The 26480-nt window shown below is 54.0% G+C and overlaps 9 protein-coding genes across 12 annotated transcripts; 5 read left to right on the top strand and 4 right to left on the bottom strand.

Annotated features, from left to right (window-relative positions):
• Nucleotides 1–76: 76 nt before the first annotated feature.
• PV09_06440 lies at nucleotides 77–2307 on the top strand. 2 transcript variants are annotated; one of them, XM_016360080.1, is made up of 3 exons: nucleotides 77–563; nucleotides 620–1711; nucleotides 1758–2307. In XM_016360080.1, the coding sequence occupies exons 1-2, from the start codon at nucleotides 300–302 to the stop codon at nucleotides 1628–1630; spliced, it is 1275 nt and encodes a 424-aa protein (XP_016212162.1). In that variant the 5' UTR covers nucleotides 77–299; the 3' UTR covers nucleotides 1631–1711; nucleotides 1758–2307. The 2 variants fall into 2 exon arrangements, with proteins under 2 accessions (XP_016212162.1, XP_016212161.1); XM_016360079.1 differs by having other exon boundaries at nucleotides 620–2307.
• A 2990-nt stretch (nucleotides 2308–5297) lies between these two features.
• On the top strand, nucleotides 5298–6041 carry PV09_06439 (uncharacterized protein; the record flags this gene model as incomplete). The annotated part of the gene is made up of 2 exons (XM_016360078.1): nucleotides 5298–5424; nucleotides 5500–6041. The coding sequence occupies 2 exons, from the start codon at nucleotides 5298–5300 to the stop codon at nucleotides 6039–6041; spliced, it is 669 nt and encodes a 222-aa protein (XP_016212160.1).
• Nucleotides 6042–7060: 1019 nt separating this feature from the next.
• Nucleotides 7061–10308, bottom strand: PV09_06438. 3 transcript variants are annotated; one of them, XM_016360075.1, is made up of 6 exons: nucleotides 9657–10308; nucleotides 9560–9604; nucleotides 9451–9508; nucleotides 8015–9389; nucleotides 7686–7939; nucleotides 7061–7637 (listed from the first exon to the last, which is right to left on the bottom strand). In XM_016360075.1, exons 1-6 carry the CDS (start codon nucleotides 9885–9887, stop codon nucleotides 7414–7416), a joined length of 2187 nt encoding a protein of 728 aa, XP_016212157.1. In that variant the 5' UTR covers nucleotides 9888–10308; the 3' UTR covers nucleotides 7061–7413. The 3 variants fall into 3 exon arrangements, with proteins under 3 accessions (XP_016212157.1, XP_016212158.1, XP_016212159.1); XM_016360076.1 differs by having other exon boundaries at nucleotides 9560–10308; XM_016360077.1 differs by having other exon boundaries at nucleotides 9451–10308.
• Nucleotides 10309–10506: 198 nt separating this feature from the next.
• On the top strand, nucleotides 10507–12015 carry PV09_06437 (uncharacterized protein; the record flags this gene model as incomplete). Its single annotated transcript, XM_016360074.1, has 2 exons — nucleotides 10507–10767; nucleotides 10968–12015. 2 exons carry the CDS (start codon nucleotides 10507–10509, stop codon nucleotides 11400–11402), a joined length of 696 nt encoding a protein of 231 aa, XP_016212156.1. The 3' UTR covers nucleotides 11403–12015.
• A 391-nt stretch (nucleotides 12016–12406) lies between these two features.
• On the bottom strand, nucleotides 12407–15019 carry PV09_06436 (uncharacterized protein). The gene has a single exon (XM_016360073.1). The coding sequence runs from the start codon at nucleotides 14290–14292 to the stop codon at nucleotides 12700–12702; it is 1593 nt and encodes a 530-aa protein (XP_016212155.1). The 5' UTR covers nucleotides 14293–15019; the 3' UTR covers nucleotides 12407–12699.
• Nucleotides 15020–17083: 2064 nt separating this feature from the next.
• Nucleotides 17084–18535, top strand: PV09_06435 (uncharacterized protein). The gene has a single exon (XM_016360072.1). It carries the CDS (start codon nucleotides 17349–17351, stop codon nucleotides 18078–18080), a length of 732 nt encoding a protein of 243 aa, XP_016212154.1. The 5' UTR covers nucleotides 17084–17348; the 3' UTR covers nucleotides 18081–18535.
• Nucleotides 18337–21492, bottom strand: PV09_06434 (uncharacterized protein). The gene is made up of 2 exons (XM_016360071.1): nucleotides 21355–21492; nucleotides 18337–21286 (listed from the first exon to the last, which is right to left on the bottom strand). Exons 1-2 carry the CDS (start codon nucleotides 21461–21463, stop codon nucleotides 18552–18554), a joined length of 2844 nt encoding a protein of 947 aa, XP_016212153.1. The 5' UTR covers nucleotides 21464–21492; the 3' UTR covers nucleotides 18337–18551.
• A 1358-nt stretch (nucleotides 21493–22850) lies between these two features.
• Nucleotides 22851–23784, top strand: PV09_06433 (uncharacterized protein). Its single transcript, XM_016360070.1, has one exon. The coding sequence runs from the start codon at nucleotides 23005–23007 to the stop codon at nucleotides 23395–23397; it is 393 nt and encodes a 130-aa protein (XP_016212152.1). The 5' UTR covers nucleotides 22851–23004; the 3' UTR covers nucleotides 23398–23784.
• Nucleotides 23785–24212: 428 nt separating this feature from the next.
• On the bottom strand, nucleotides 24213–26442 carry PV09_06432 (uncharacterized protein). Its single transcript, XM_016360069.1, has 5 exons — nucleotides 26172–26442; nucleotides 25914–26024; nucleotides 25233–25862; nucleotides 24678–25173; nucleotides 24213–24577 (listed from the first exon to the last, which is right to left on the bottom strand). Exons 1-5 carry the CDS (start codon nucleotides 26400–26402, stop codon nucleotides 24357–24359), a joined length of 1689 nt encoding a protein of 562 aa, XP_016212151.1. The 5' UTR covers nucleotides 26403–26442; the 3' UTR covers nucleotides 24213–24356.
• Nucleotides 26443–26480: the final 38 nt, after the last annotated feature.

The following is a 26480-nucleotide window of genomic DNA, read 5'->3' as shown; positions in this document are numbered from 1 at the left end:
GACCGTCAACAAACATGCGTTATCTGCTGGATCAGCATGGCAGCACTGTCGATCTGTTTCTCCAGATCTGCCGCGGTCCCACCTCGTTTAAGTAAACGTCATACGTTAACTTATCTAATAATCTTCCGCTCCGCGCGCTTGGCCCAAAGCTCTCTTGAACCGGCGAGCCACATACAGGCGAGATAGTCAACCAAGGCTTGTCTTTCGTGGTCCTTGCCGGATCTCAATCGCGGCCGTGTGCTTTCTTGGACTTTGTACCACGGTGTCTAGCGTTTCGTTTCTTCTTTGGATACCCCGACATGTCTGTTTTTTCTGTTCCTTGGTCCGCGTGTGGTACAGCTCTTTTTTCAAGTTCGGGTCGGGTCCTGCGCCCCAGCGTTTCATGCGGACGGCTGTTTTCTACCACGGTTTCAAGGCCTGCCGACTTCACGCATGCCATTGTAGGCGGAGGCGTCGTCGGATTAGCCGTCGCCCGCCAATTGCAAGCACGTGACGGCGTGTCCGCAGTCATCATCGAAAAGCACGGACAGGTGGGACAGGAGACGAGTAGTCGAAACTCGGAAGTACGAACAAGCCCAGTTGACTGTGCATCGCTCGGAAGTGCTTATGTTGCTGTCAGGTCATCCATGCTGGCTTCTACTACGGCCTCGACTCGCTGAAGTCGAGACTGTGCATCCGTGGCAAGCATCTGCTGTACGATCTGTGCGAAAGGAACGCAATTCCCCACAAGAACTGCGGGAAGTGGCTGGTCGCCCAAGATGAACAGCAAATGGACGCTCTAGGGAAGGTTCACGATGCTGCCAAAGCTTTGGATGTGCCTGTTCATTGGCTTTCTTCTGGAGAAGCCAAGCGGCGCGAGCCTGACGTGCGCTGTGAAGCCGGAGTCCTGGAAAGCCCGTCAACGGGCATCATAGACAGCCATTCGTACATGCAGTTCCTCCAAGGCGCGTTCGAGGAAAACGGGGGAACGATTGCCTTCCAGTCGACTGTGACGCGCGTCGTGCCCCTCGACGCAGGCCGTCACGGCTGGGAGATCTACACGCGCTTCGGCGACGATGTGGAAGAAACCTGCGTCACCGCCGAGACGCTGATCAACTCCGCGGGCCTCTACGCCATCCCGCTCTCCAACACGATCTTGCCCCCGGAACGGCAACGCATTCCTTTCTACGCCAAGGGAAGCTACTTCTCCTACTCAGCTTCGCGCCCCAGACCAAAGACGCTGATATATCCAGCACCGGTTCCCGGCCACGGCGGCTTGGGCACGCACCTCACGCTCGACATGGGCGGCCGCGTCCGCTTTGGCCCAGACGTCGAGTGGGTTGACGACCCTTCGGACTACACCGTCAACGCCTCGCGACTGCAAGAGGCGCTCGACGACATCCAGTCGTATCTTCCCGGCATCGATCGCTCTGCCATTGGTCTGGACTACGCGGGCATAAGACCCAAACTTGGAAAGGCAGGTGCTGTGGCGGGCAAAGGAGAGTTTTTGGACTTTTACATCAAACTGGAGGACGGCTTTCACGGATTCGTGAATCTGTTGGGAATCGAGAGTCCCGGGCTCACAAGTTCGTTGGCCATAGCAGAGGAAGTGGAGAGGCTGCTATACGGGGGCCCCTCCACACATGTCTGAGGATTTTTTGGCCGATCGCGTAGTCGCGGACGATGGATAAACAACGATAGAGCTGGATTGAGCGATGCTACGATTGCAATTGTAAGTTGCACATATCAAACAACAAGTAAAGTCACTGAAGGATAAGATGGAAAATCGGAAGATGACGTTTTTTGACCCGTGGGACTGCGATTCAAATTCACAAGTCGCTCAGTTGTATGATGTGCCATGGGCAAAGCAATCTGTCCACCTTTGTCAAGCATAGCGATGCAAAAACTTTTTATGGGAATGACTCGGTGGCGACAATAGTTTGAAGTTAACAATCGCGAGATGACATCCGGCTTGTATGATTTGCGATCGCAGTATCCACGCCAAGGATGAAGGGCGCTGCTCCTGCATTGGTTCCTCGGGTGTTAAATCTTCGAGAGGATTAGGGCCACCTTTTACCACGCATTGAGGATATGCTCTTGAAATATTAGCAAGCTCATCATCGTCCGTTTAAGTGCGTTAACAACTACGAAAATAGAGCGGAAACTTATGTCTTCTATTAAGGTGTTTCTCTATCGCGATAGATTATCCGCATCCCAAATGATGAGTAGGTGTGTGGGTACGGACTTGAGTTGATAGACTGTGTTCCATCCAATACCAGTGCAAAATATATATTTATTAAACGAATATAGTTCCGGATTATGTTTGTGGAAAGGCCATACCATTTTCAAAGCTGTTAACGCAGCGTCATCCTGTCGTAGCTTTCTTTTGGTCCCGTCGGGGATTTCGTCGCTACAGTCTGCTCTCACTTCCCCTCCATTTCCCTCTTACGTTCCACAGCTTGCGAGGAGGCTTGCCTATGTTTTCGCACAAAACCACTGGACCCGGGCATCAATTCATTTGCGGCTCCAGTTAGATTCTGGTTACTGTTTTTTGAGCCGTCCATACGCCCTAATGATCTGACGCACGCAGCTATGTCTTGTCTCGATTTGGTCAGATTTAAAGTGAAAAAAGTCTTGCTTCATTCCCATGATGAAATTGTAACGGCGTAATGACTTTAGATGTTGTGGATAACAGTCGGGGCCGTCTTCGCTAGTTTCTGAAGACAAACCGTACTATTGACTACATTTTCTTCATCCTGCTCCGAGGCCGGGTTATCGAGGAGAACAATCCCTAATGGAAAAATTAAGCGCTGTCATTATTAGGGCAAGTGGGGGGAGATTCGGAGGAGCAAAACGCGCATTGCGTCGCGTCATCGAGCATGTCCCTTGGGACAAATTCGTTGATATCGATCAATGAGCTATCCTGGAAGAAGACGTCTTCGAAATCCGGCTCGAAATGGCTATGTTCGAAGGCCCCCATAATATTCAACACCTTTAACCCGTGCAGGATCGCCATCGCCATCGAGAAAGAGTGTGTTGGAACTCTGTTCTTGTGTGTGATCATGAACTCCGTGGTCCCAAACGTCTACGACATTGGAGTTATCCAATATTTAGTAGTGGATTTCGCGTACGAAGCAAAACTATTTCTGAAGGCTCTTTAAACTACAAATATGAGGATATCCAGATAGAATTGGTGGAAAATTGTCGTAGATATCGGTTTTGTAGACAAGTGCAGAGTGAAGCTATGCGCAGTTGCGCGTAAGAGGATGCGGGTTAAAGACAATGCCTAGCTAGAAACACGTTGGTCTCTCGTAGCCAATGAAAGAAGGCAGCAGCCGTCAAACAGAGAGTGATGTAACTCTCGGAATTTAATCAGCCTTGTCAATTGTGCTATAACACTTTCGTCAACAGCAGTAGAAATTCATGACGGTCAGAAACAATGAATAGAGTCCACGATAAAGGAAAAAGTGTGAGAAGTGATCATTCAGCCGCGCACTTCTGTCACAAGGAGTGACCTTTCCTCGCCCTCAATGCACATCAGCTGGACGACTGGCGCTTGTTTTGAACCAGAAAGCGAACATGCGCCCTCTTCCCGGTATGGTCAAATGTTCGCCAGGGAAAACGTGAGTTTATGGATCCATGACAAGTTGCGTTTCGAACCCATTTACCGCTTTCTCTAGAAAAGCATTTTGAATCTTGTCACATATGGTAGCATCTCTCTAGATGGTTCGCTGCGCTGGTATCTGCCTGGTCAAAGACAATCCCCAGACTCCGAGAGCTTCAAATCCGGTCGAAAATGCTATGCATCCTTGCTGACGTAGGATCAACAGATGCGGTACAAAGAACTTCCGCTCCGGCAGGAAGGAGATCCAAAGCCAATAATCAGCAAGGTTTATCATGGGCTACGGGTTCCGGAAGATGCAACGAAGAACATTTTGAATTCAAACATGGATCGATACTCCCCAGACACTGGGCAGGGAAGCGTGACTATCTTCCTTTGCATATACCCTCCTATAGAAGCCTGCGAAGTTGATGTAGTCACGATTTCCGAAAATCGACAAGGATTGCAGTTATAACTTCGGCTCGCAGCTATCCGAATCGAATAATGAGGCTGAGATCGACGGGTATGCAACGAGTCTATTCTAGGATCTGGACTTTGCGACCAGAACACGGTATGCGCCTCATTTTTTTTATGCCGATCTTTCCAGGGAAGACGAACCGACCTAGTTAGGCCCCTCAGCGTAATGTTTAGTCGGCTGATTTCAGCTCTTGACGAAAGAGTTTGATCGAAATCGCGTATTGAAAGTAAGATGGCACTGTGCTTGAGGGTCAAGAGCACATTCTATCTGAGAGAGCGCAGAGTCAAGAACCACTGTCAGCTATCATGTTGCTTGCGCATTGAAAAAGCTTTGGGAGCTAACAACTCCGCCGCAAATCATTGTCTTGCCTATTGGATAAGTACCTTGCTTCGACAGAAAGGTCTGGAAAGGAGGAAGGGGGGTTTCGAAATGGCTAGCAATTTATACAAGTGAGGCGTTTGGAGCACCCCCTTCTCTAGCTTTTGGCATGATAGAAGCCCCAAGGCTTCAATTCCGCAAAGGGGAAACTGGAGAGACCTCGTTTCCACGCCTTCTATTTCTTGTGATAGTTATTCTTGATGGACCATCAACTTGCTGTTTGGCGAAGCTCTGCCTTGTGGTCACAAAACCATTGTGTCTTATTTCGGGATTATCATCAATTACGCTGTTCATCGTGCGCAACAATTATCTACGAATGGTTGAAGGAAAGCGGAAGATGCAATTTCTTGTGCTACACTGGGTGCTGTCTGGCGCAGACGCAAATTTTCCCATATGCATATAGCAAGTCTAACCAACGAATGAACTTTTGTTAGGCAGGCTCACAGACCCATACTCTGCTAACACGCACATTAGCGGTGCAAAGTATGACAGGGCTAATCTAAAATTCGTTCAGCCTATAGCAGTAGGTTATAGTGGATTGTAACGATTCCCCAAAAAGAGTTTATCGCTTCTCACATCGGAAGAGCTGAGCGGCGTCTGCAGAAGACCCTGAAGCTCTCGAATAATGGAAGACATGCAAAGAATAGAGTTGTCCTCCCCACACCCGATGGTCGAAATCTGGACCCTCCCGTGCTTGTGAATGAGGAATTGTCTCCAACTCTCATCTTGGGACGAAGAACTTTCGTAGAGTTGTGGGGAGAAAAATTGTATCACGTTGAGCTAACTCCTGCCGAATGGCTTGGAAGCTTCATAGCCCGTCTCCATCTTTATCTCTTCTTTCCAGTCATCAATCTCCTGTACATGAGTCCGATTGCAAATATCCCGTCGCCGAAGCTGCCAGTGTTGACGTTCTGGTACGAGTTCTATTACGACGTGATCAAAAGGGGGAAATACACATACAAGATAGCTGAACTCCACGATGGAAACGGTATGTCACGTTTAAAGGTCTTTCAGATGGACGTCGTCACATGTTCAAGGTTCAGCTGATTAGCGGTGCCGCAAGAAGGACCCATCGTTCGTATCAGCCCCTACGATGTGCACGTCAACGAACTAGAATTTCACGACAAACTCTACGTAGACAGCGCTCGCCGAAGAGATCGATGGTCCCGGGCAGCCAAAGCATTCGGCCACCTGGGATCCACGTTCGCTACCACCAGCGAGGATCAGCATTGGACCCGCTGCAAGCCGATCAACAAAGTATTTCTCGCGGCAGGCGGTCGCCCAGCCGGCGTTGCACCTTCAGTCTTGCCTCGCCGATTTTTGCGCGCGCCCTGGAGCGTTTTCGAGGGGCCAGACAGAGCGCCGAACTCGAATCCGCGTTTCTACAGATACATGATCGACGTCGTCTCTACCTTTGCCTTCGGCAAAGCGTTTGGCAGCACAAAGAGCCACAACTTCGGACTGGAGTGGCAGAGGCTCTTCATGAGCTGGAGCGAGATGGCCTATCTGAGCAAACAGTTTGGGTCGCTGGGGGCCGTGATAGAGTCACTGCCGGACGGGCTCCTTCAGAAGATAAGCTCCGCCATGAGTCTTGTCATTCGATAACGCCGGTGGCTCGCAGAGGTTCTAAAGGCTGTCGTCAAGGAGCATGAGGACCGGACGGCGAGAGAGGGAGAACCGAAGAGTCTTCGTAGCCATCGGACAATCTTTCCACGAGTTCCTCGTTTCGCGCGAGCTACTTCCCCCGGAAGAACAAACAGACGAATCGTTTGATCGACGAAGGGCATGAAAGTAATCGCCGATGAGGCTTCCCTCTCTGCTACACGAGGAAGATTCTAAGCTCCACTCTAGCAGGATCAAACACTTTGTCGTGGCATTTCAAGACCGTCTTTTTCCACATACTCGACAACGGTCCAGCCCTGGCCTGGCTGAAGTCGGCGCTGGCCATTGCCGTTCCAGACCTGACGGAATTGCCACCTCTCGCACAGCTGGAGCGGCTTCCCTACCTGGACGCCGTGATCAGGGAAGGCTTTTCGTCCTTCCTTTGACGCGACCTGCCGACTTAAGCGGATCGCACCCGAAGAAAGGAGGTCCTCCAGTACAGCCGGTACTCGATCCCGCCCGGCACGCTAGTTAGTATGACGCCTCCGCTCCTCCACATGAACGCCAACACGTTTTTGGGGCCGACGGCGTTCGATCCGGAGCGCGGGCGTGAAGGCGCGGGAGAAACATCTAGTCAGTTCTGCCCGCGAAGATCTTCGTGGTCGTATGGCGAATATGACAAGATGGTTTTGACTTTGAGCCGTTCGGAACGGCGCGGACCAACGTGGACGCGTGCCACGGCTTTTTGAACCCGTGCTCCCGCATGGAGTCGAAAGGTTGCAGGGTGATTTTCAAGTGAGCGCGGTATTTCTTTGTGACGCTGGATATGCAGGTCGCTGGCAGTTCCAACTAAATGATTAAGCAGCTCCGAGCATTCATAGGACTCCAGCCCGCGAAATTTTCTCAAGTTACCTTGGGACAAGGCGAAGTGTGTATAGCGTCAAGTCGTAGCGGGGCTAAATGGCCTATGATGAACGCATGTGACTTGCAAGTAAATGAAATCATAAACACGACCGTGCTACTGTTCGTGATGAGGACTACTTTTTCGAATGCGAATTTACTATCGAAGTACGTAACAGACCGTTGTCATAGCATTGACATCTTTCGCCAAAAAACGTATGTTTCGCGCACCTTGCCCGCTCAGCATCACCGCAACCGAGTGCGTTCGAGCCTGATGCCAAACAACCAGTGTGGCTTCCGTCGCTCACTCAGCACTATGCTCGGTGTACAGTGATTTGTCGCGGCCAAGATGATCAGTTTTTATTAAGAACGTATAATCATAATTTGATAGTGATGCATAGTTAATAATTCAGTGGAAAAATAGGCTACGCATACGTGATGATGGAACGAACCAAAATCTCAAGTCAACTTTTGCTTAGGTGCTTTCCGCTGAAGCGAAAATCTCGTACGCCTCGTCAATACTTGTGCGCACAGCATCGACAATTTTAGCGTCTAGTTCCGCATTTAGCGTCAAGTCTGATGGCGTAGCTGCGATCTCTCGGCTCATGGCTGCCCTGAAGTAAGCAGGCAACGCTCTGGTCAGCAAGCTACGGAAGCGCTCGAGACTGGCGACTTCGATGCCGTCCTGCGAGCCGCAGTCTTGGAAATCAGTAAGGAAGTATGCTTTAGAGTGAAGCGAGAGCTTACAAGGCGGTAAAGGCTCACCGGGGAACAAAAGCCGATGCATTTCCCTCCATCGGTCAAGCTCTGCACGTTCGTAGTATTTGTCTTTGGCAAGCACAGACTGCTGTTCTTCTCCAAAGATTCCAAGAGAGCTAATCGAAAATACTTGGGAGCAAGGCGCACCGCTCTCGTGATCTACAAGCTCATAGTCGTCTCCGAAAACGCGGAAACAGTTGCAGCACTGGTAGGTGGAAGAATGCTCATCCTGCAAGTGTTGTCTGCGTCGATTTCAAGTTAGCTATGAGAAGCCAGCAATGTGTGAAAACTAAGCGGAAAAGACAAATTCTGTTTACCTGACCATGTACGTTGTCCGACAGCGAGATCCCAAGCATTCACGACAGTAGCTGCACGTTTCCGTGTCGTGTTTGTCATAAGGGCAAGCCAAATGACGAGTGGCTCCACTGTCCCGTGATGGGAGCACGCAAAAGCGTTTTTGATAATGATGAGTGTCGGATGTGTTATCAGCGCCGGCATCTTCGTACGCATTTTCATATCCTGCATTGTCGTGGAAGCGTTTGCGACGACGATGGCTTCCGGCTGAGCCATCCTGTGTGACGTGAGTGCTTTCAGAGAAACAATACGGCCCTCGAGATTCTTTCATTTGGGTGAAGATTTTATCAATCTTTGTGTGAGCTTTCGCGATCGCCAGAGATGCGAAGTCGTCTTGCATGTTTTTTGTCAACTTAGTTTCCGACTTAAACTTCCACCCGGACCTGCTCTCGTGAAAAGATGAATCATGTACGTCCAGTTCTTGGATAAGGTTGCAGAGGCGGGACGGAGGACTTGCCGGTGCTGGCGATAATGAGGGCTTTCCGCTAGTTTCGCGGGTATCGTTTCTAGCGTTGCCCTCGTCCACTGACTCGACCCTCAAGAATGTCGGGTCTTCCACAATTTCCCACTCTCCATCGGATGAGTTACGTGAGATCAATTCGATATCGGGAGAGGATGGTTCGGAATAGGCCCGCTGATCGTAGTCACTATGTACAACAACCGATGGTGAACGATCTCCGTTACGGGCATCAATGTCTGTGTAACCTCTCTGCTGTTTGACAGATCGACCAGACGGGGCCGAGTGTCGAGCATTGCCTGTGAAAGGCACACAGTCTATGACGTCCATCTGGGGAGACGTGGGATATGCGCTCTCGTTTTGCGTCGAACGGTCTACATCGATGTCCCTTGTTGAAAGGAAACGCATGGAATGCAGAGGTGAAACTGCACGCGGCACAAAGGCAGTGGAGCCGAAAGCGCGACGTTGATGTTGCTCGCCGCGTAGTGTGCGTGTGATCTGCGACCTTGACTTTAGCGAGGAATAGAGGCTGTTGCGACGCGAGTAGGCGCCTAGTTCTGGATCCGGACTGTCTGCCTGGTGTCGCCACGCGGGCGCGGAGAGTGACGCAGCAGAATCAATATATGGGCGGGATGTTTCCAGCTCAGCGTGACGGGAGCCGTGTGTGCGACCGTATCTTGCTGGGACATCACGGAAAACTAGACGTTCGGCTTCGGAATTCTGCAGAGAATCAAATTTGACCGGTGCAGAGTCGCATGAGTAGTTAGTCGTATCCTGATATGACCTTGATCTATGCAAGCGCGGCGAGTAACAAGCCGGGTGAGAAAAGGTCTCCCAGTGCCTCCTCGTGCGATGAACAGCAGAGTCTTGATAGGGGCCGGCTGTGCAAACAATCAGCGAATGCCGGACGCTGAGAGCACAGATGACTGCGTAGCGACGGACCTTGACTACCCAGGAGCTCAAAGTTGGCAGAGTCCTCTTTCAAGTTTCGAATCATTTCCTACTCAGCTGATCAGGATGTGCTCATGTCGATGTGCCGCCGAGTGCCTACAGGAGTTGGGCTGCTGTCCGCGGCGATCCAGTATCCAGAAAGTCCCTGTGAGAGTATGAGCACCTGACCGGAAGCGGGAGAGTGATCGGAGGCGGACGTCGTTTTCATCCTTCCCCATTCCAGGCTTGACGACAGCGTTTGGGCCAAGATAGTGCTGAATGTCGGCTTGGATCACGTCTCTTCGAATACCCTCTGCCGGGATCCACCAGCGGTATGTCGGACTACCTTCCTTTGAAAGCGGCGGTAAGGGAGTCGATCGCACATTGCCTTCTGACCACTCGTCGAGGACCAGAGGAGGCGAGTCTGCGGAGCTTTGAGAAGCTGGCATGGCAGTGAACAGCAACGAATACACCACAAAGATCGGAACAAGCTCAGAGCGAAGTAGGGCAGACGCAGTCGTGTAGAGTGGTGCTCATTGTGCTCGATCAAGGTAGAATGCAAGAACCCAAGACAACAGATATAGAAGCCGGATGAAGTCCAGCCGTTTGAAGATTATTTCCGTACAGAGCGCGTCCACGAGAGGTCCAGGACTACCTGAGAATGTTTTGGAAAAGTGAGGCGAGCCTCACGAAGGCGGCGCCAAACTTCAACCAAAGCGGAGCCTTTGTCCAATGACGGCCTACATGTTACGTGTGGACCTGGGAGACTGGATTCACAGCGATCTGCCCGAGTACGCGAATTAGACAAGTCTTTCCAAGCTCCTGAGGCCGGGACAGGCGTACAAGAATGACGATGTCGACGTTTGACCGCTTGAGACAGCGCAGGTCAGGACAGGCTGGCCGGGGATGGGAAATATTTGGGAACGCTCATGCGTAGCTTCCAGCATGCGGCCCCTCCAACCGATCACGCAGCAGATCCGCGTCGCACCGACACGCCGAGTAAACACAAGGCAAGAAAAAGCCTAGGCAAACGATTCAATCCTCCGCCAGGAGACCGGATAGACAACCATGGCAGCGATGGAGCCCGAACCAGCCGCCTCGGCCGCGTCGCCGCCGCCGTCGCCGCTGCCCGCTCCGCCAGAGGACTCCACGCCGGGAGCGCGCGCGACGGCGCTCCAGAACGCTTTCACCAAGGCGCTCGAGGCGACGCTGAGCAAGTGCTCGTACGCCAACTTCGCTGCGTGTTTTCCGACGCCGGCCAAGTACCGGCCGCAGACGCTGGAGATGTTCCACAAAGACTTTACCGGCCGCCTGAGCGAGGTGTGCACCGTACGTGTTACATTTTTTTTTGGTTTCTTCTTTGTTGCCCGCGCCTCGTCTGCGTACTCCACTTCACCGGACAGCTGTGCAGCCCGGCTGGAGCGCGCAACGCGAGGCTCAGAGCGAGAGCGAGGCCCCGAACGAAGCGAAGAAAGATTTAAAAAACAAAAGGACGATAAAGGTAACGAGGCTGACTGGTTGCTTCGCAGGCTGAGTTCGCGACCATCCTGAAAGAGCGCAACGTCGTCCCGCTGCTCAATTCGCTGGACCGGCTGATCAGCGAGGCGAAGGCGCGCAAGCAGAGCGCCGAAGCGGCTGCAGCCACGTCAGCAGGCCCGGACAGCGTCGTGGAGACGCCTATCCCGCCGCATACGCTGCCGCCGGCCGAGCTGGTGAACGCGCACCTGGCCGCGTATCTTGAAGAGAAGCGGGCGGCCGTGGCGGCGGAGACGGCGGAGGTGTCGGCGCGCAACGAGCAGCTGGCGGCGACGATTCGCCAGCAGCGGGAGGAGATGGACGCATTCGTGCGCGGGCTCGAAGCCGTGGTCGCGGACCTCGAGCGCAGCGCCGCGCTCGTCCAGGCGGACGACGTGACGAGCCTCACCGCCGAGGTCAAAGCGGTCGAAGACGAGCTAAGGACGTGACCCCTCCCGGCGAACCATGCTGCCTACCGCTGCGACCTGCGCTCCGCGTCCCGGACGCCGAACTGCGGACGCGCACGCCGCGTCGCAGCTGCGCGCGCGTGTACGTGACGCAGCTGGGCAGCTCCGGCGCGGGGCCTGACCGGTTCCAGGACGGCACGGAGGACGACGTGCGATAGGACAACCAGAAAAAGGAAGAAAAAAGAAGAAGAAGAAGAAGAAGTAAAGACGGCAGAACTACTGGAAGAAGAGGGCGGCACGTTGCGCAAGCTCAGCCTGAACGGTTCTCGCGCTGCGCGGCCGCGCCCCGCGTCGCGACTTTGGATGCGAACGGTGAGGACGCAGAACGGACATGCGCGGGGACAGCCCGGGCTCGGCGTGCACATAAGTCACAAAGAGGAAAGACGCGCCGTCATGGCCAGGACGTGCGCCAAGCTTGCATTTCACGTACGCTCTGTTCAGACGCGGAGCAGGGGCAAAGACCAGCGCGTTGCTGAGAAGATGCGGCGGCGAGGAGCGGTGGAGGAAAGAGGGTTGGACAGAGGGAGAGAGGGAGAGAGAGAGAGGGGGGGGAGAGAGATAGGATTGTGGGTATCTAAAACATAAAATGAGCGCGGGCATGATGGTGTTTGCCCGCCCGCACAAAAAAAAAAAAAAGAAAAAAAAGAAAGAATCATATGCATTACACGTGCAGCCGCACCCCGCAAGTTCACCTCGTCTCATCTCTTCGTTTGTTCCCCTTGCAATTCGTCAAAGTTCCCCAAGAGGCTCCCGCGTGAAAGAAACCGAAGAAAGAACTGCCTTGCAAGACGCCGATGCGGTCGAGCGCGTGCCGCGTCGCCGCCGACAAGCTTTGTCCAAATCCCTACCGTTCCTCCTCTCGAATCCTCACGCTCCCTGATTATTTTTTTTTTTTAAGAAAAAAGAAAGACCCAAACAAAGTCGTAGTGAACTTGTTCGTTGCGGACGTCCGCCGACAGCGGTACAAACCGGCGCGCGCGCGCGCGAGAGAGAGAGAGAGAGAGAGAGAGAGAGGACGACATAGAAAGAAAAAAAAATACAGATTTGGGTATTTGATGCGACGGGTCGAAGCAATCCGTGATGACGATGATGACGACGATGGACGATGGATGACGCTAGCGCAGAAAACAAGAAAGAACCCCCCGATCAATGAGAACCAAACAAGAAAGATTTAGGGTATGAGGGGTTGGTAAAAAAAGAAATTTCTTCAGAGGAGCGTGATTGACGCGACCTTGCCCCTTACCGACCACGGCCTCTGTCCCTTGCCAGTGCAAGCCGCCTAGACAAGCACAGGGGCGATTGCGATGATGTCGCCGTCGAGACCGCGGGGGAGGGGGCGCAGCGGCGTGACGGACATCTTTGCGGTGAGGAAGGCCCTGGCCTTGGCCATGGAGGCGAGCTTCTGGCCGACGGCTGACGCGGCGGTGTCGACGCGGCGCAGCTCGTCGTGGGCGCTGTTGGTCGAGTGGACGCTGGACGCCTCTGCGGCGTAGTCGGGTTCGACGTCGGCGCTGCGGCTGCTCCAGTGGCTGGAGGCGGTGACGCCGCGCTCGAGCACAGGACGAGGCGTTTGACCGGCGGCAGGAGCAGCATGGGCGTCGTAGCGCGGCGGACGCATGACGAACGGCACCAGTTGGCAGCGGCGCGCGTCAATCTGGTAGCGGCCGCCGTTGACAAAGAGAATGTGCGAGGCGCGCGGCGACGATGCCAACAGGATAGGAGCGCAGCGCCGGCGGAAGCGGCACAGGGCCCCCTGCGACATGGGCGGTCGTGGCGGTGCCGTCTTGGGGTCGTATCCGCCGGTTTCGTCCTCGCCGTCGTCGCCGTCCGAGCGTGCGCGGGAGTCCGCTTGGCCGGAGCTCGCCCCGTCAGCGGGCTCTCCCAGCGCGTCCTCACGGTCAAACTCGTTGTTGTCCGGCTCTGGGCCGCCGGCATCACGCTCCGTCTCGGCACGGTCGCTCGCGGTGACGGCAGTAGTGGTTCTGGTCATTGGCGCGTCGTCATCCACACGCACGTGCTCGTCGGACCGCGAAGCCGCCAGGTTCGGGTACATGCGGCGGAAGATCGACTCCTGCTCGGCGATGAAGCGGCGCTCGAGCTCGTCGCGACTGGGCCCGTCCGGACCGGCCTGGGCGGCGGACTCGATCTGGCGCTGGCGGCGCGTGCGGCGGGGCAAGCTGCGGTAGCGCGGCTCGTGACGGTCGTCGAGCGGCGGGGCAATGTCGATGGCGATGCATAGCTGCTCGACCCAGTCAAGCATGGCGACATGGGTCGAGGCGCAGAAGAGCAGCTGCTGCTCCTCGACGCGCAGTCGGAAGACAAACTCGCGCACAGGCTCGAACAGGTCCGGGTCGGTTTCGTACAGGCGGTGCTGCGCGTGCCTGGGCAGCATTCGGGCGAACGTCGCCTTCGGCACCAGGTCGCCTTTGACCCAGTCGACGGCGATGCCCACTTCGGCGTGTTGCAGCGAATATGTGCGCAGGAGGCGGCCGGGCTTGTCGGCACGTGATCTGAACATGGCTCGCTTGATTCGATGCACGTGCAGCTGCGTACCGCGCAGCTCGACGTGGACGCGGTGCCAGTCGTTGTCGAGAGAGATCAGAAATGGGCTGGACAGCTCGGTGCGCATGTCCAGAAAGCCTTCGAAGTGGACGCCGCACGAGTAGGCGGGCAGCGTCTCGGAGCCGTCGGCGCAGGCGGCGGCGACGGGCGATCGCGCCACGGCCGCCTCATAGCAAGGAGGACTCGCATCCGGCGCAGGCGTGGCATGAGTCGAGAAAGCGTTGTGGTAGCCCCAGGTCTGCGCTTTGCCGGACGCTGAGATGGAGGTGTCGCCAGGCTGCGTGGGCCGGCGATCGGCCATGGCGGCCATGATTGGGGAAAAACAAAACGGAAACAGATTTGCGACTGTGCAGACGGCGGCGGGGAGGAGCGTCGGTCCGCCCGAGGATACGGGCTCGGCTGCGGGTTTTTTTTGTGCGCGCTCTCAACAGCTCCCGCTCACGCGCGCACGCACGCCTCCACAATGTGCCCGAGAATGAGCGTACGTCCGTGTGGGTTCTGAACGTAGCCGCTGCCGTGCAGCGAGACCTCTTTTCTCCGGCGAATGGGACGTACCCGGTGGGACGCGCAGTATCAGGATGGTGGAACCGTCGAGGCGGTGGCCACTGTGCACCTGAAGGAAGAGCGGACAGAGAGATAGAGAAAGAGAAAGCAAGTAGAGTCCGGTGCGGATGCGGCGAGGCTGAGAGGAGTATGCAAAATCCAGCAAGCAGCAGAAGCGAGACGCAGAATCGGCGTGCTCAGAGCATGGCGAGCTGGATCGCTGCGTCCATCTGTTCCGAGGCCCGGGTGACGCTTGTGCGGCTCCGATGGCCAACCGAGAGGAGGCCGAGCGTCTATGGATGGTCGTCGCAGTACGAGGAGCAGAAGAAGCAGCGCAGCCGGTGGGCAAAGAGGCCGAACGGGGCTGGAGGGAGTGCGGAGTCTATGTATGCGCGCGAAGGTGGACATGCACACACATAGAGACGAATGCACACACGTATGTATGTATGTAAATACGTGTACGTGCAACTTTCCGGGAAGGAGAACGGGCAGACAAAAAAACGCAGAGCGAAGCAGAGAGCGAAAACGCCCGTGTATGAGGGGAAAAGCCGTGGAGTGATGGCGGCGGCAGCAGCAGAAGCAGCAGACTACTGCGCGTGTCCAGGCGTCCTAGGACGGGCCCCGGCGTGCATGGCACACGCACGCAGATGGAGCCGGAGCTGGTGCTGGAGCAGCTCACGTTGTCTTTTGTCGACTCCAGCCCTCAGCCGCGTTATCGGTTTAGCGAAAGACCTGCATTAGGTCACGACGGGCCGGCCGCGGTCTGCGGGCGGAGAAGGGCGAGACAGGTGGCGACTCGCGCCGTGACTTTGCTGCGGCAGCGTGACCGCCTGTGCTGCTGAGACTACGGGGGGGGCCAAGGATACGTGCAACAAACAAGAACGCCAGCAACATCAACAACAACAACAACAACAACAGAAACAGCCCTGACAGGCCGATGCGCAGTCGTTCCGTTACTGCGCCGCCACCGTGTAGCTCTCGACTGATCATCCCCAGCAGCAGGACCGTGGTTCCTGTCTGTGACGCCGCAGCTCAGCACCGGATTCCATCTCCACGACCGCCATTCCCTCGCCTGCTGGCCCACGGCTGCACAAAGGGAAAAAGCGTGCAGCGTGACGAGGCAAGACGAGAATCATCGTCCATCATCCAGCGTTGTCATCGTCATCGACATCGTCTTCGGGCCCCATGCAAGACCCCCCAGGTGCTCGCGCTGCTCGTGCATTTCGAATTGCCCCACAAGCAGGAGTTCGCCATGTCCGCGGCGCCACTTTTTTGGCCGCTGCGGCCCAAGCACTAGTAATATTTTTTTTCTTTTTTTTCTCTTTTCTCAGCGCTCGCAGGAATGGCTTTTGAAGGAGCTGTTGCAGGCGCAGAAAGCAAGAAGCGGAGGACTTGCCGTCTCAGCCAGGTGAATTGATTGCACGTGAAAACTCGACACGATATGTGTGGGTGGGCTTTGTAAGTGGGGATCGAGTTTCCGGGGGCGTCCCTTGCGAGCTTTGGGGGGCTCGTGGGCGGTGGTTGGGGGGTGACGGGGGCGATTCGTCGGGGGGGGGCCCTCAGGAGGGGGGGCCTGGTGGGGCGTGAAGGGGGGAGGGCAGAACAACCCCACAAGAGCAGATCGCCACCAAACCACGCATGCTGCGTTGGTGCGAGTTCCGGTCCAGAGGAATGCTGGCCAGAACTGAACCGAGTTACACGCAATAGACTACGAGACGCACTACAACTACGGCTGCTGCTGCTCCTTCTGCTGTTCGACAAGCCAGAACCGCAGGGAGCTTACGACTCGGCTTCTGCGACCTCTCGAGTACGAAACCACGGCTGTGACTTTTCTCGACCGCTGCTCGTTGTTCAGCGGACGGACGCTGAACCAAAGCACGGCACGATCTGGATCTTCGCTGCCCCCCGCACGAACGGGTTTTGCCCTCTGGGCGGTCCAGACGCTCGACCTGATTCAGTGGCGCCCGGCATTTGCTGGGCAGCTTGCGACTCGTGCGTTACCACCGCAGACTGCTAGAGATGCTCGAATGGTATTGCGATCGAGCAAATTCGTTCCATACGGATGTGAGGAGAACGAGAGATGGTGGTTGAACTCGTCGTCGTCGTTGTCGGACATCATCGCGGTCGTAGCACGTGCCCACGCGTGTTGGTGTGCTCTCTTGTACGCTTGCACACATCGATTGTGATGTGTGTGAAACGTGCTTGTGTTTGCGATTCTCATACGTGGCATTGCTCGTGCTTGGACGTGCCTCTTGTCGTCGATCAGGACAAGCGAGTGTCTCTATGAGTGCTCGCGCCGACCGTGAAGCGTATCGTCCTCGCCGCCCCCCGCTGGTTGATACCACTCCGGTCAGGCCGGCTTTACTTTGAGAACGCGAGTGTGAGCGCAACAATGCCTCCGCCTGGCGAAGAAATTCGCAAAGTCGCTTCACTTTTCTGTACCTTTCTTGTCATTCTACGCAGAAAAGGACCGAACAGGCCCGGCTAGGCACCACATGTTCCTTTCGGCCACAGTCAGCCAGAACGGCGATGTCCTCCGCCACGCGTGTGTTTGGCGCTCGATCTCTCCCAGCCGCGATGGGCCCACGTGAGGTCGAGATAGATCATCACACCACCCTTCGCCCAACGAAGACGCCCGCTCGCTGAACCGGATCCTGGCGTGACCGCTGACAGAACCGCAAGCAAACATCACCCCATAGAGGAGAAAAAAGTCCTCACAGCGGCGAAAGCATCTCCGGACGCAAAAGGGTAGGGAACGCGACCGCCCAACGACGAGGTCGAGCGCGGTCTCGAATCTGTGGACACGTCCCGGCACCTGTGTCCATGGCACCGGTATCGCTGCACTGGCCGGGTCCACTCCGCTACTTGAGGACAAGTCTTAAACAGTGCTCCAGCATGACCCGCAGAACGCTAACGAGCCCTGCATGCAGCCTCCAATACAGGCCCGTGATTCCGGCGCACTCACGCTCACAAGTCGCGGATCCATGCTTCCAGCAAAAAGCTGGGGCGCGCGATAGGAACGAACGCACACGATCAACAGCACGACGCTTGCTGCCGCTTCGCTTTCCGCCGCCGCACAACAGCAGTTCCACGCGCGATCTCTCGCTCGACGATGCCAGCGTTCGACGACGACGGCGGCGGCGGCGGCGACGGCGGCGGCGGTGGGGCGATGCGTCTTCGGTGCTGTGCTTTGGCTGGAAAAAGTGCTGCGGAAGCAGTACTGCGGGCCTGTGTGAGATCAGACCGCTGCTCCTCTTTCACCTGTGGAGAGCTGGTGACATCGCTACAGGGCTTCAGCGTCAACCTCTGCGTCGCGACGGTCCCCTGCGCCGGGCGCGGTGGGCAGCGACCGCATCCCTCCGCCGGGGCGGTTCCGCTCGACGCTCGAAAGCCATTCGAGCACGAACGAGCGTGCCCGCCGCGCCCGTGCGAAAAGGCTTCCGTCTCTGTCGGAGCCTCCTTGAGGACCTGTACTTGTCGACGTGCGCTGTCGGCGCCCAGGATCATCCTGTTCCTCCGATGGGCGAACTTTGCACGAGCTTGAATGAGGCCTGACGCGTTGGTCCGCTTTCTGAGCAGACAGCGCGGCTCAGGTTCAGGACCGCAAAGCCTGTCCTCGTCAACACCGGGCAAAAAAAAAGTTCTCATCCGCGAGAGTAAGCAATGTGCGTCGTGATCTGGGAAACCTGCACCAATAAAGAAACACAATTCAAATTTAAAATAAGAAAGAAAAAATTTTTTTGGCCGGGCTGCAATTGGAGACTGTTCTCGATCTGTTTCATACCACGTACAGGGCAAAGGAAAAGACGTGGTGAAATGGCATTGCGCAAGGAGGAAACACGCTGGCATCTGCAAAGAAATGAAGGCTGGAGGAAGGGGAAAAGAAAATTGTCGCCAATCTTCGTCGCCAACGGGCTTCGTCTTACAGTTTTGCTGCTCGTATCTAGAGTTAGAGTTCAGGTATGGAAAAAATTGCTCCAATCGGTATTTCTGGCTTCTCCTGAGAGCTCGACGAAGCCGCCATGGTCATCGTGCTCGTCGCTCGTGGTACCCGTTGAAATCCAGTGCCACAACCAGGCGCTCGATTGTGTTCTCCTCGCTCGCGACGCCGTCGCCTCCGAAGCCTCTCCTGCCGTCGCCGCTCGACTTGCCGTACCCTTTCTTTCCAACCAAGCCTCTGCACACCTCCAAAAACAATGCAACTTTGGCGTCAAACTTCGCGTACAGCTCGTCGACACGCGTGTCGTCGATACGCGCACCGCCGGCGCCGTCGCCGTCGCCGTCACGGCACAGCTTCGCAAACTCCAGCACGGATCCGAAGATCTCTTCGAGCAAGGCCATGACCTTCTGCTGCCTGTTGCGAAGCAGGAGCGCGAACGCGATGCGGTCCAGACACAAGTCGTGCTGGCGGCGCACGTCTTCAATGCCCTCGCGCACTCGACTGCCTAGCTGCCCGGCCTCGTCCTCGTCTCGCAGCTGCCGCTCAAGATCATCCAGGTACCGCACGAACGCAGCCCACGTCTCGCGCACTCCCGTGTCGAAGAAGTACCTGCAGCACGCTGACACGAAGGTCTCGGCCCGCCAGCGAAAAAAGCGCGCGCGCGACGACGACGACGAGGCCGCGGTTGCCGGCGCCTTGGCGAGCCTTGACACTACGAAAAGCATGCGCACGAGTCGCAGCAGGAATCGGAACACGGAGTCGTACCGCTCGAGTGCCGCGGGCGTGAGCACCGCCCCAAGCGGCGACGGGGCCGCGTACTGCAATCGCAAGAAGTCGAGCGCGTGCAGCGAGTCCGGGTCCAGGATGCAGTCCGCCTCCTCTTCAGACAGTTGGCGGATGGCAAAGCTTAGAGCGCCCGGTAGCTCGGAGCTCGTGGACGCACGGCGTGGGAACGCGGCGCGAAAGCAGTCGGACAGAATACCCATGAGAGCGAGACGTAGCTCAGAGCTGGCAGGCGGCCAGGCACGTCGGCTCCCAAGCCGCAGGCCCATGCTGGTGCCGGATCGCATCACGCCGCGTTGCCGCTCCGTGGACGACTGGTCCGGGTCGAACAGGGCAGCTGCCAGACGCGCGGCAAAGACGCCGTCGCCGAGCAGGTGGAAGCTGCGCTGTAAGTCAAGGTGCAGGCGAAGGTCGTGTGTGCGGAAGAAAAGGCGCAGCATTACCGCGTTGAGGATGCGCTGCTGCGCTGCCAGCAGTGGGCTGAATGACAGCACCGGCGTGATGGCTATCGGAGGGGAGAAGTCAACCAGCGCGTCGTCGCTCTGAGTTTGCTCTCCACGTAGGTTTTTGCCGATCAAATCGGATAAAGCGTCTGGCTGCCGCACGCTCATCACGCTCCTTTCGTATCCATAGTCAACGTCTCGCAATACAAATGGGTCAAAGCATTCCTCTTCGTTCCTACGTGTTTCGTCAACGGCAGTGGCCCGGCTTTCGACTTTGCTCGAGGTTGGCTCGCTTTGCTCGAAGTGTTGTACAGCCTCGGCGAGCGCAGCTTCGAACTCCTTGGCCTTGGCCGCAACCTGCTCAACATGCTGCCAATCAAATTGCCACTGCAACGTGATGTCGCTCCTTTCGGCGACGCGGGTCTGCGCTAGAGGATGCTTGGGCTGATGTGCCCGTAAGATGCGCACGTCACGTCCAATGTCGAACATAATCTGGCCATCCTCTGGCGTGACGAAGAGCGGCAGTCTCTTCGCATTGAACGAGTACCGCAGCTCCTGAGCCACGTTTTTTTCTTTATCACTTTCGAAGTTTGCCTCCTGTGTGATGAAGGTGTCATCCTCGACTCCATTCCTCAGTCCAAGATCGCCCATAAAGCCTACCCATCGTTCCACGAGCTCCAGCCACGGTCGCGAGACCCGCGCGAGCACTTCAAGCATCATTGCCCGCAGCCAGTCAGGCTCTTGATCGCAGTGCTGACACCTTTTGAACACCATACTCGCAAGCTCCTCGTTCGATCTCGCGTTCCCGACTCCGCGCGCCAGATCGTACACCTCGGTGAGCATTCGGTGTGGCCGATCGAACTTGTCGAGCAGCTGCAGCACAGACGCAATATTTCGCGACTCGCTGGCCAATTGCGATTCCAGTGCGTCGACGACTGTGGCGATCGTGTTCGCCAATGCGACTTTGGCGGGGTACGCTTTGCTAGAAGCATACGTTCGATCCACGAAGCTTCGAAGATGCCGGACCAGCCGTCCACAATGGCCCATTTTTGCCACCGCACTGGATGTCAGTTCCTTGCTCATCCCGGAGACGTTGTGGTGGCTATCTGTAAGCTCGAACTGCTTCGACTTTGGATTGTAACGGAAGAGAGCAGAGGACCTGCCTAGCCCGAGGCTGAACATCGATTGCAGGAATACATCGTTCCTGATAACGATAATTTCCTTATCCGGCTGACAACCTTTCTCCCGTACGAAAAGGGCGGCATCGAATGCCCTAGCTCCAGCCTCCGAAAGGTATGCCGATGCTGGCTCTTGAATCCCGGGACTTTGAAACGCTTCCCAGCTGAGCAGTCTTGTCTCGTTGGTAACTTGGTTCTCTACTATAGGCTCCCACAATGAATCAATATCATGTCGTTTATCATCCTCAGGCTCTAAGAAGTCTTCGCGTTTGCATTCGTCGTCCGTTGCCAGACTTTCTTCGAGAGGCGGAAGGTCATCAAGCACTCCATATTCGAAATGTCGGAGCTCTGGAAGCTTCAGCTCTTCTGGCGCGACTGCATTCGAAATGAATGGATTATCTTCGCTATCGACGTCAACTGCCGCTGGGTTAGTATGCTCTAAAATTATATCATACGCGTCTGCAAACGACGCGACGTGAGCTCACCGTTGAAATTCACACCAACTGGCTGCGATGGCGGCCCTTCAAACTGGCCCAGATATAGGCGCCATGGGTTGCGAGGCTGGAATGCCCCTTCATGAAGATCAAAGTCCATGCCACCAGACTACCATGTTTCGCGCAAACAGACCATGACATCTGATGTAGTTCGCGTGTGCGTCACCACTTTGCGAAGTTTACATACCGCCAAGCGTAGCGTTAAGCACTGTGGTTCGGGCATTTTTTGTCCTCGCAGCGCACCAATTGGCACAAGTTTCGTCTCAGCGTTCTTCCTCTTCGGTCTTCATAATCGAGATTAGAGAGACTAGTGACTCTTTTTTGTCCCAACTGCGCCCGTCCCAGACTGCCCAAGCTTCCCGGCATCGAAGCAGGTGTGCCCTTGCTCACCCTCCCGTCTACGGAGTGACATTCACTATCAAATTCACTATCAAGCTGTGACCTGCGGAGAATATCATATGACCAATGCATTACACAAAGGGAGTTCCGTCCGCAAGTATGTATGGATTGTAAACATATATTGAATTCAGTCGGATTTTTTAGGGTTCTCTTTGCCTCGCCGGCGGTCACGCCTGAAGTTCCCCCCTGTGACCTCAGATCAGGCAGCTTGAGCGCGGCACGATGTAAATGGCTGGATGTGTCGTTTTCTCTTCCTCTTCTTTTAAGCTCGCGTCTGGTGATATCGCGACGCCGAAGTAAGGCGGGTTGCCAGATTCAAAGAGTGCCAGTGCGATCATGAGCAAACTTTCGAAAGATATTCAACAAAGACGGACGGATATCACGGTGAAGAATTATGCTCACTTCATGGGGTCTGAAAGAGCATGGACTGGTGGGTTGTACAGAGATTATTGAGGCACATCTGTCGTGGCTGTCCATGAACGAGGTATCGTATCTGGCTATCAACAATGCCTGCTCAGATCATGTACTTCATGTCTCTAAGAATTATGCACGTCATCGCCATCGTCTACTTCAAAATCTTTGCAAATTATCATATTTTTACCCTATCATCCATATCTATGGAATTGGGCAGATACTCTGCGCTAAATCCTAGACCGTGCATATTAAGCACAGACATGTCCCGCATGCTTATGAGGACTCATGTATTGGATCTCTTGGGCATTAATTTCTTTTGAAGCTGTACCTTGCAACTTTAACATCAAGAGGGAGACGCTACACTTGCTGGCAACGACCAAGATCCGAATCATCCATGAACGAACAGTAACGTGAAGAGGTAAATGTGCACTCATATTCCATGTGCGATGAATAACCCGGGATAAGCCTTACTCAACTTCACTGGAATTGATCATTTTCAAGCAAGCATTCTCTGATCCGCATTATCGCAGTTGAGCAAGCATTCTCCTATCCAAATTGCCGCAGTCGACTAGCTGGGAGGACTGCGCCACAGCATCAGGATAGTGGGGGCCAATGTTGTGAATTCCCTTCGTATTTGTACAGGGGCTCCTCTTCCAATCATCAACTCCATTACCATCTGCTGGGTTAGGCAGCAGAATAATCAAAAGACGGGTGGCTGTGCAATACGCGCACGACGTCAATTGCAAGCTTCACTTATTTGCACCAAACTAAAAGGTTTAAAAGTGCTTGAATTCAGGAGGGCATTTTTTCCTCCCTCTGTATCTTAGTATGCAAGCACGCACGTTGCCAATGGCTACATTCTCAAAGTACGACCCTGTCCCGCCGTACGACGTAGACGACATCGAGTCTACCGTGCCGTCAATGTCAAACGACCGATTGTCTTTCGATACCACTATTGCCAATACCGAACGTCCGGAGCACCCGAATGAAGGAAATCAAAACAACAATCGCATTCGCAGCCCATTCGAGGAGCAACAGCCACTGAATGATCGACCAAGCGACGGCAGATCAAATGTCTATTGCAGCCATTGCAACCGCCATTACGGCCGATTGACGGAGCGCGAAAGGTGCAACTATGCGCTGCTCTTTGTCTTGATGAGTCTGGTCTCAGTTTGCATCTGCGTTTCAATTATTGTCTCCATGGTGAAGAGGTCGAATTAGACAGACACTTTCTCTGGGCTTTGGAATCTCGATGCAGCGCTTTCGCAGTTCTGTTTGTTGACTTGTGTATACAAATCGGTTTCTAGAAGATTCCCACTTGCTATCGGCTACTACTTGGTGCTTAAATGTAAATGAGACAAGACCATACGATGTATTGGTTTATGCAATCAGTTGATATTGTTCGTTGGAAAAGTAGAGGGTTTAAGTCTCAACTAAAGCACATTTCACCTCCTATATGTGGACTAAATCGTCCCCTTTGCCTGGTTCGTAAATGGTTAATTCAGCGGGAGAATCTTATTGTGGCTCTCTGGCGCTTGCTCTCGCAAGGAGCATTGCAAATACAGGTTAAAGGCGCATCGGGTTGCAGAGAAACGATGTACAAATCCCAAGCACTTCTGCAGAGTTGCATACAAGCCCGTAGACAAATTATAACTCAAGATTTAAATCATTGTGCGAAGAATGACAGCAGAAAAAGGCAACCGAAGATCCTCTGTGGAAGAACTTAACAGTGGTCTCCGTGACGTAGACGCATGACTTATGTCATCAACATGGTCTTTGCCGAAATCTTTAACGGCTAGAATTATTTATGCGATGTGCAAGTACTGCATATTTAGCATCTTGATACAAAGAAATTTGCGCCTCGCAAGAGTACCCAGCCGAGCGTCCTTGTTACTTTACTGCATTGCCGAAAAGACATTCATCGTTAGAACTACACAGGGCGGGTGATCGTTCTCCCAAAGAGCCTCGCTCTGAACGGGATTATTTGATTAGCCCTGATTGACAAAGTCAATGGTAAAAGGTTTTGTTCCTCATGAGGTTCTTATCTGGCAATTGAAGGAATGAAGTGGGAAAATGATGGAATCTTTAAGGTTATTTAAAGGTAGAAATACAGAGAAGAGCATTGTTAGATTGGTTTTACGAGGGGGCTCAGTCGATTACCGCATCCAATCCACATTGCATCATCGACGTCTGGCAGCTTTCTTCCTAGTTCCGCCTTCGTTGATCGTGACAGAAACCCCTTGTCTAGCAGCCCAATCGACAGCATCGCGTCCAATCGCGTCACAAGCGTTTAAGGTCAGGTACTTTAACGTTCCCTTTAAAGAAGTGATGAGTTCTTTGATACCAATTCCAGTGATCGGTGCAGAGTCAAGTGAGAGACTACGAAGGCATCTTAGGTGGGCTAGAACTACGCGTCAGTCTCCGCATTGAATTTGAAAATCGCACATGGTTTATGATGTGCAAAGATCACAGAGTGAGTGTGCACGTGTGTCTTGACTTACTGATAGATTCGATATTGACATCAAACAATCCCGCAGCTGCCAAGCCCTCCAAAGACAGTTCCGTAAGCTCTCGAGCACGAGCGTGGAACAAGAGTGCCTCGATATCTGCCCATTCTGCCTCAGATACGCATCCAATTGACAGGTACTTGAGCATAGCCGACTGCTCTGAAAGATCAGCTCCTTCGTTCCCATGCCTAGGGTCGAGCAGAGGAAGCAGGCTACATTGCATGTCGCCAATTCTTAATTTCTCCAAGTTTGGAAAGCCATTCGGAATCTCGGTTGCAGGTGCGATGTGACGATTCGCACAGTCGTAGTATAGTTCTCTAAGTTTTATGGAGGCACGAGGCAGTCCCACTACACTTGCAGAGTTGATACGAAGAACTTCAAGTTTACTCAAGGATTTAAACATGCTCCTGCCCAAAATGAATGCTGTAGGGCGCGCTTGTTGCTCGAAAACAAGTTCCCGGAGATTCGTCGCCTTCTTTAGGACGCTGGCCTACGGAAATTCCGTGTTAGAAAGACAGTAGTTGCGCTGTGGTCGGACGTAGAGCATACAAACTGGCCTTGAATAAAAGCTGGACAGACTCCCCTGAGATCTAGAACCTGCAAGCGTGGCAGCTCGAAATCATACATGTGATTTGGGGATGCGCCTTCGGTAACATTGTATACCCTGAACTCCTCGAGCGTTTGTCGATGCTTAAGGATTTTCAACATCACGTCGCCGTTCATCTCGATGTCTGCATGTATGGTGAGGCTCTTTAAAGACCTTGCCGGTATAACTATTTCGAGTATACTTTTCGCCTCAAGAGAACTGAGGACAAATTCTAACTTCTCAAGTGTTGGGCAACTTGTTGTCAATGACCTCAGTATGCTACGATGACTGAGATTGGCTATCCTCGCGTAAGTGATCTTGTTTTGCGCCATTCGCATACATGTATTTATGAAGGACGGCTTCACCACACGCCTTGTACCCACTCGAAGGAGGTCCATCGAGGTCCAAAGACTAGGAAAGGACGCAAGAAATAAGTTCCACTGTTTGGACACGCGTAGACAGGAGACACGTTCGTAGAAGCGCAGATATGACATGATTATTTCGATAATCTCCGGAGGTAGCTGTGTGAATGGATCCACAGCTTTTGGTGGACGAAGCTCACGGTTGAGTTTGTCATGCGCACCTCTGAGCAGCTGTACTCAGTAAGTTTGGAGGATCATTGCGTTAGGGAATGAAAAATTTACGTTAAGCTGTGGATTTGATAAGGGAACGAAGCGGAGACCACGGGCGTATATCTGTAGCGCTTGCTCCTTTTTGCCCATCTTCAGCAAAAGCTGACCAGCGCGCAAATAGCCCTTTGATAATTAGCATCTGATTTATCCCACTATTCTCTATGCAAATATTGGAGTCGAATGCAGGAGAAGAGCAATAAATCATTCTGTACGACCGTTTGATAATTGCACGGTATTTCGCGATTCATGTCATGGAGGTCTCTCGCTCACCCTTGGATCATTCTCAAACGTTTTGATCATATACCGAGCATCTGAAAGAGCAGCAATCACATTCTCAAGTTTGTCATAAACCGCAGCACGGTAATCGTAAAGCTGTACGTCTCTTCCCACGGACGCGTTGATACCATCAGTGAACGCGCCTAAAGCCCGGTCAAAGTCTTTACGGATATAATACGTTTTTCCAAGCTCTTTATACTCTTCGACAGATAAGGTCCGCGGCATTGGAGTTCTGAGAAATATAAAAAAAAATTAACAAATTTCGTTAATCATGAAGTGTAGCAATCGGCAACAAAGATCAAG

Source organism: Verruconis gallopava, assembly GCF_000836295.1.
Source record: "Verruconis gallopava strain CBS 43764 unplaced genomic scaffold supercont1.22, whole genome shotgun sequence".
Classification (NCBI taxonomy): Eukaryota; Fungi; Ascomycota; class Dothideomycetes; order Venturiales; family Sympoventuriaceae; genus Verruconis; species Verruconis gallopava.
This window is presented reverse-complemented; position numbering and strand designations above follow the sequence as displayed.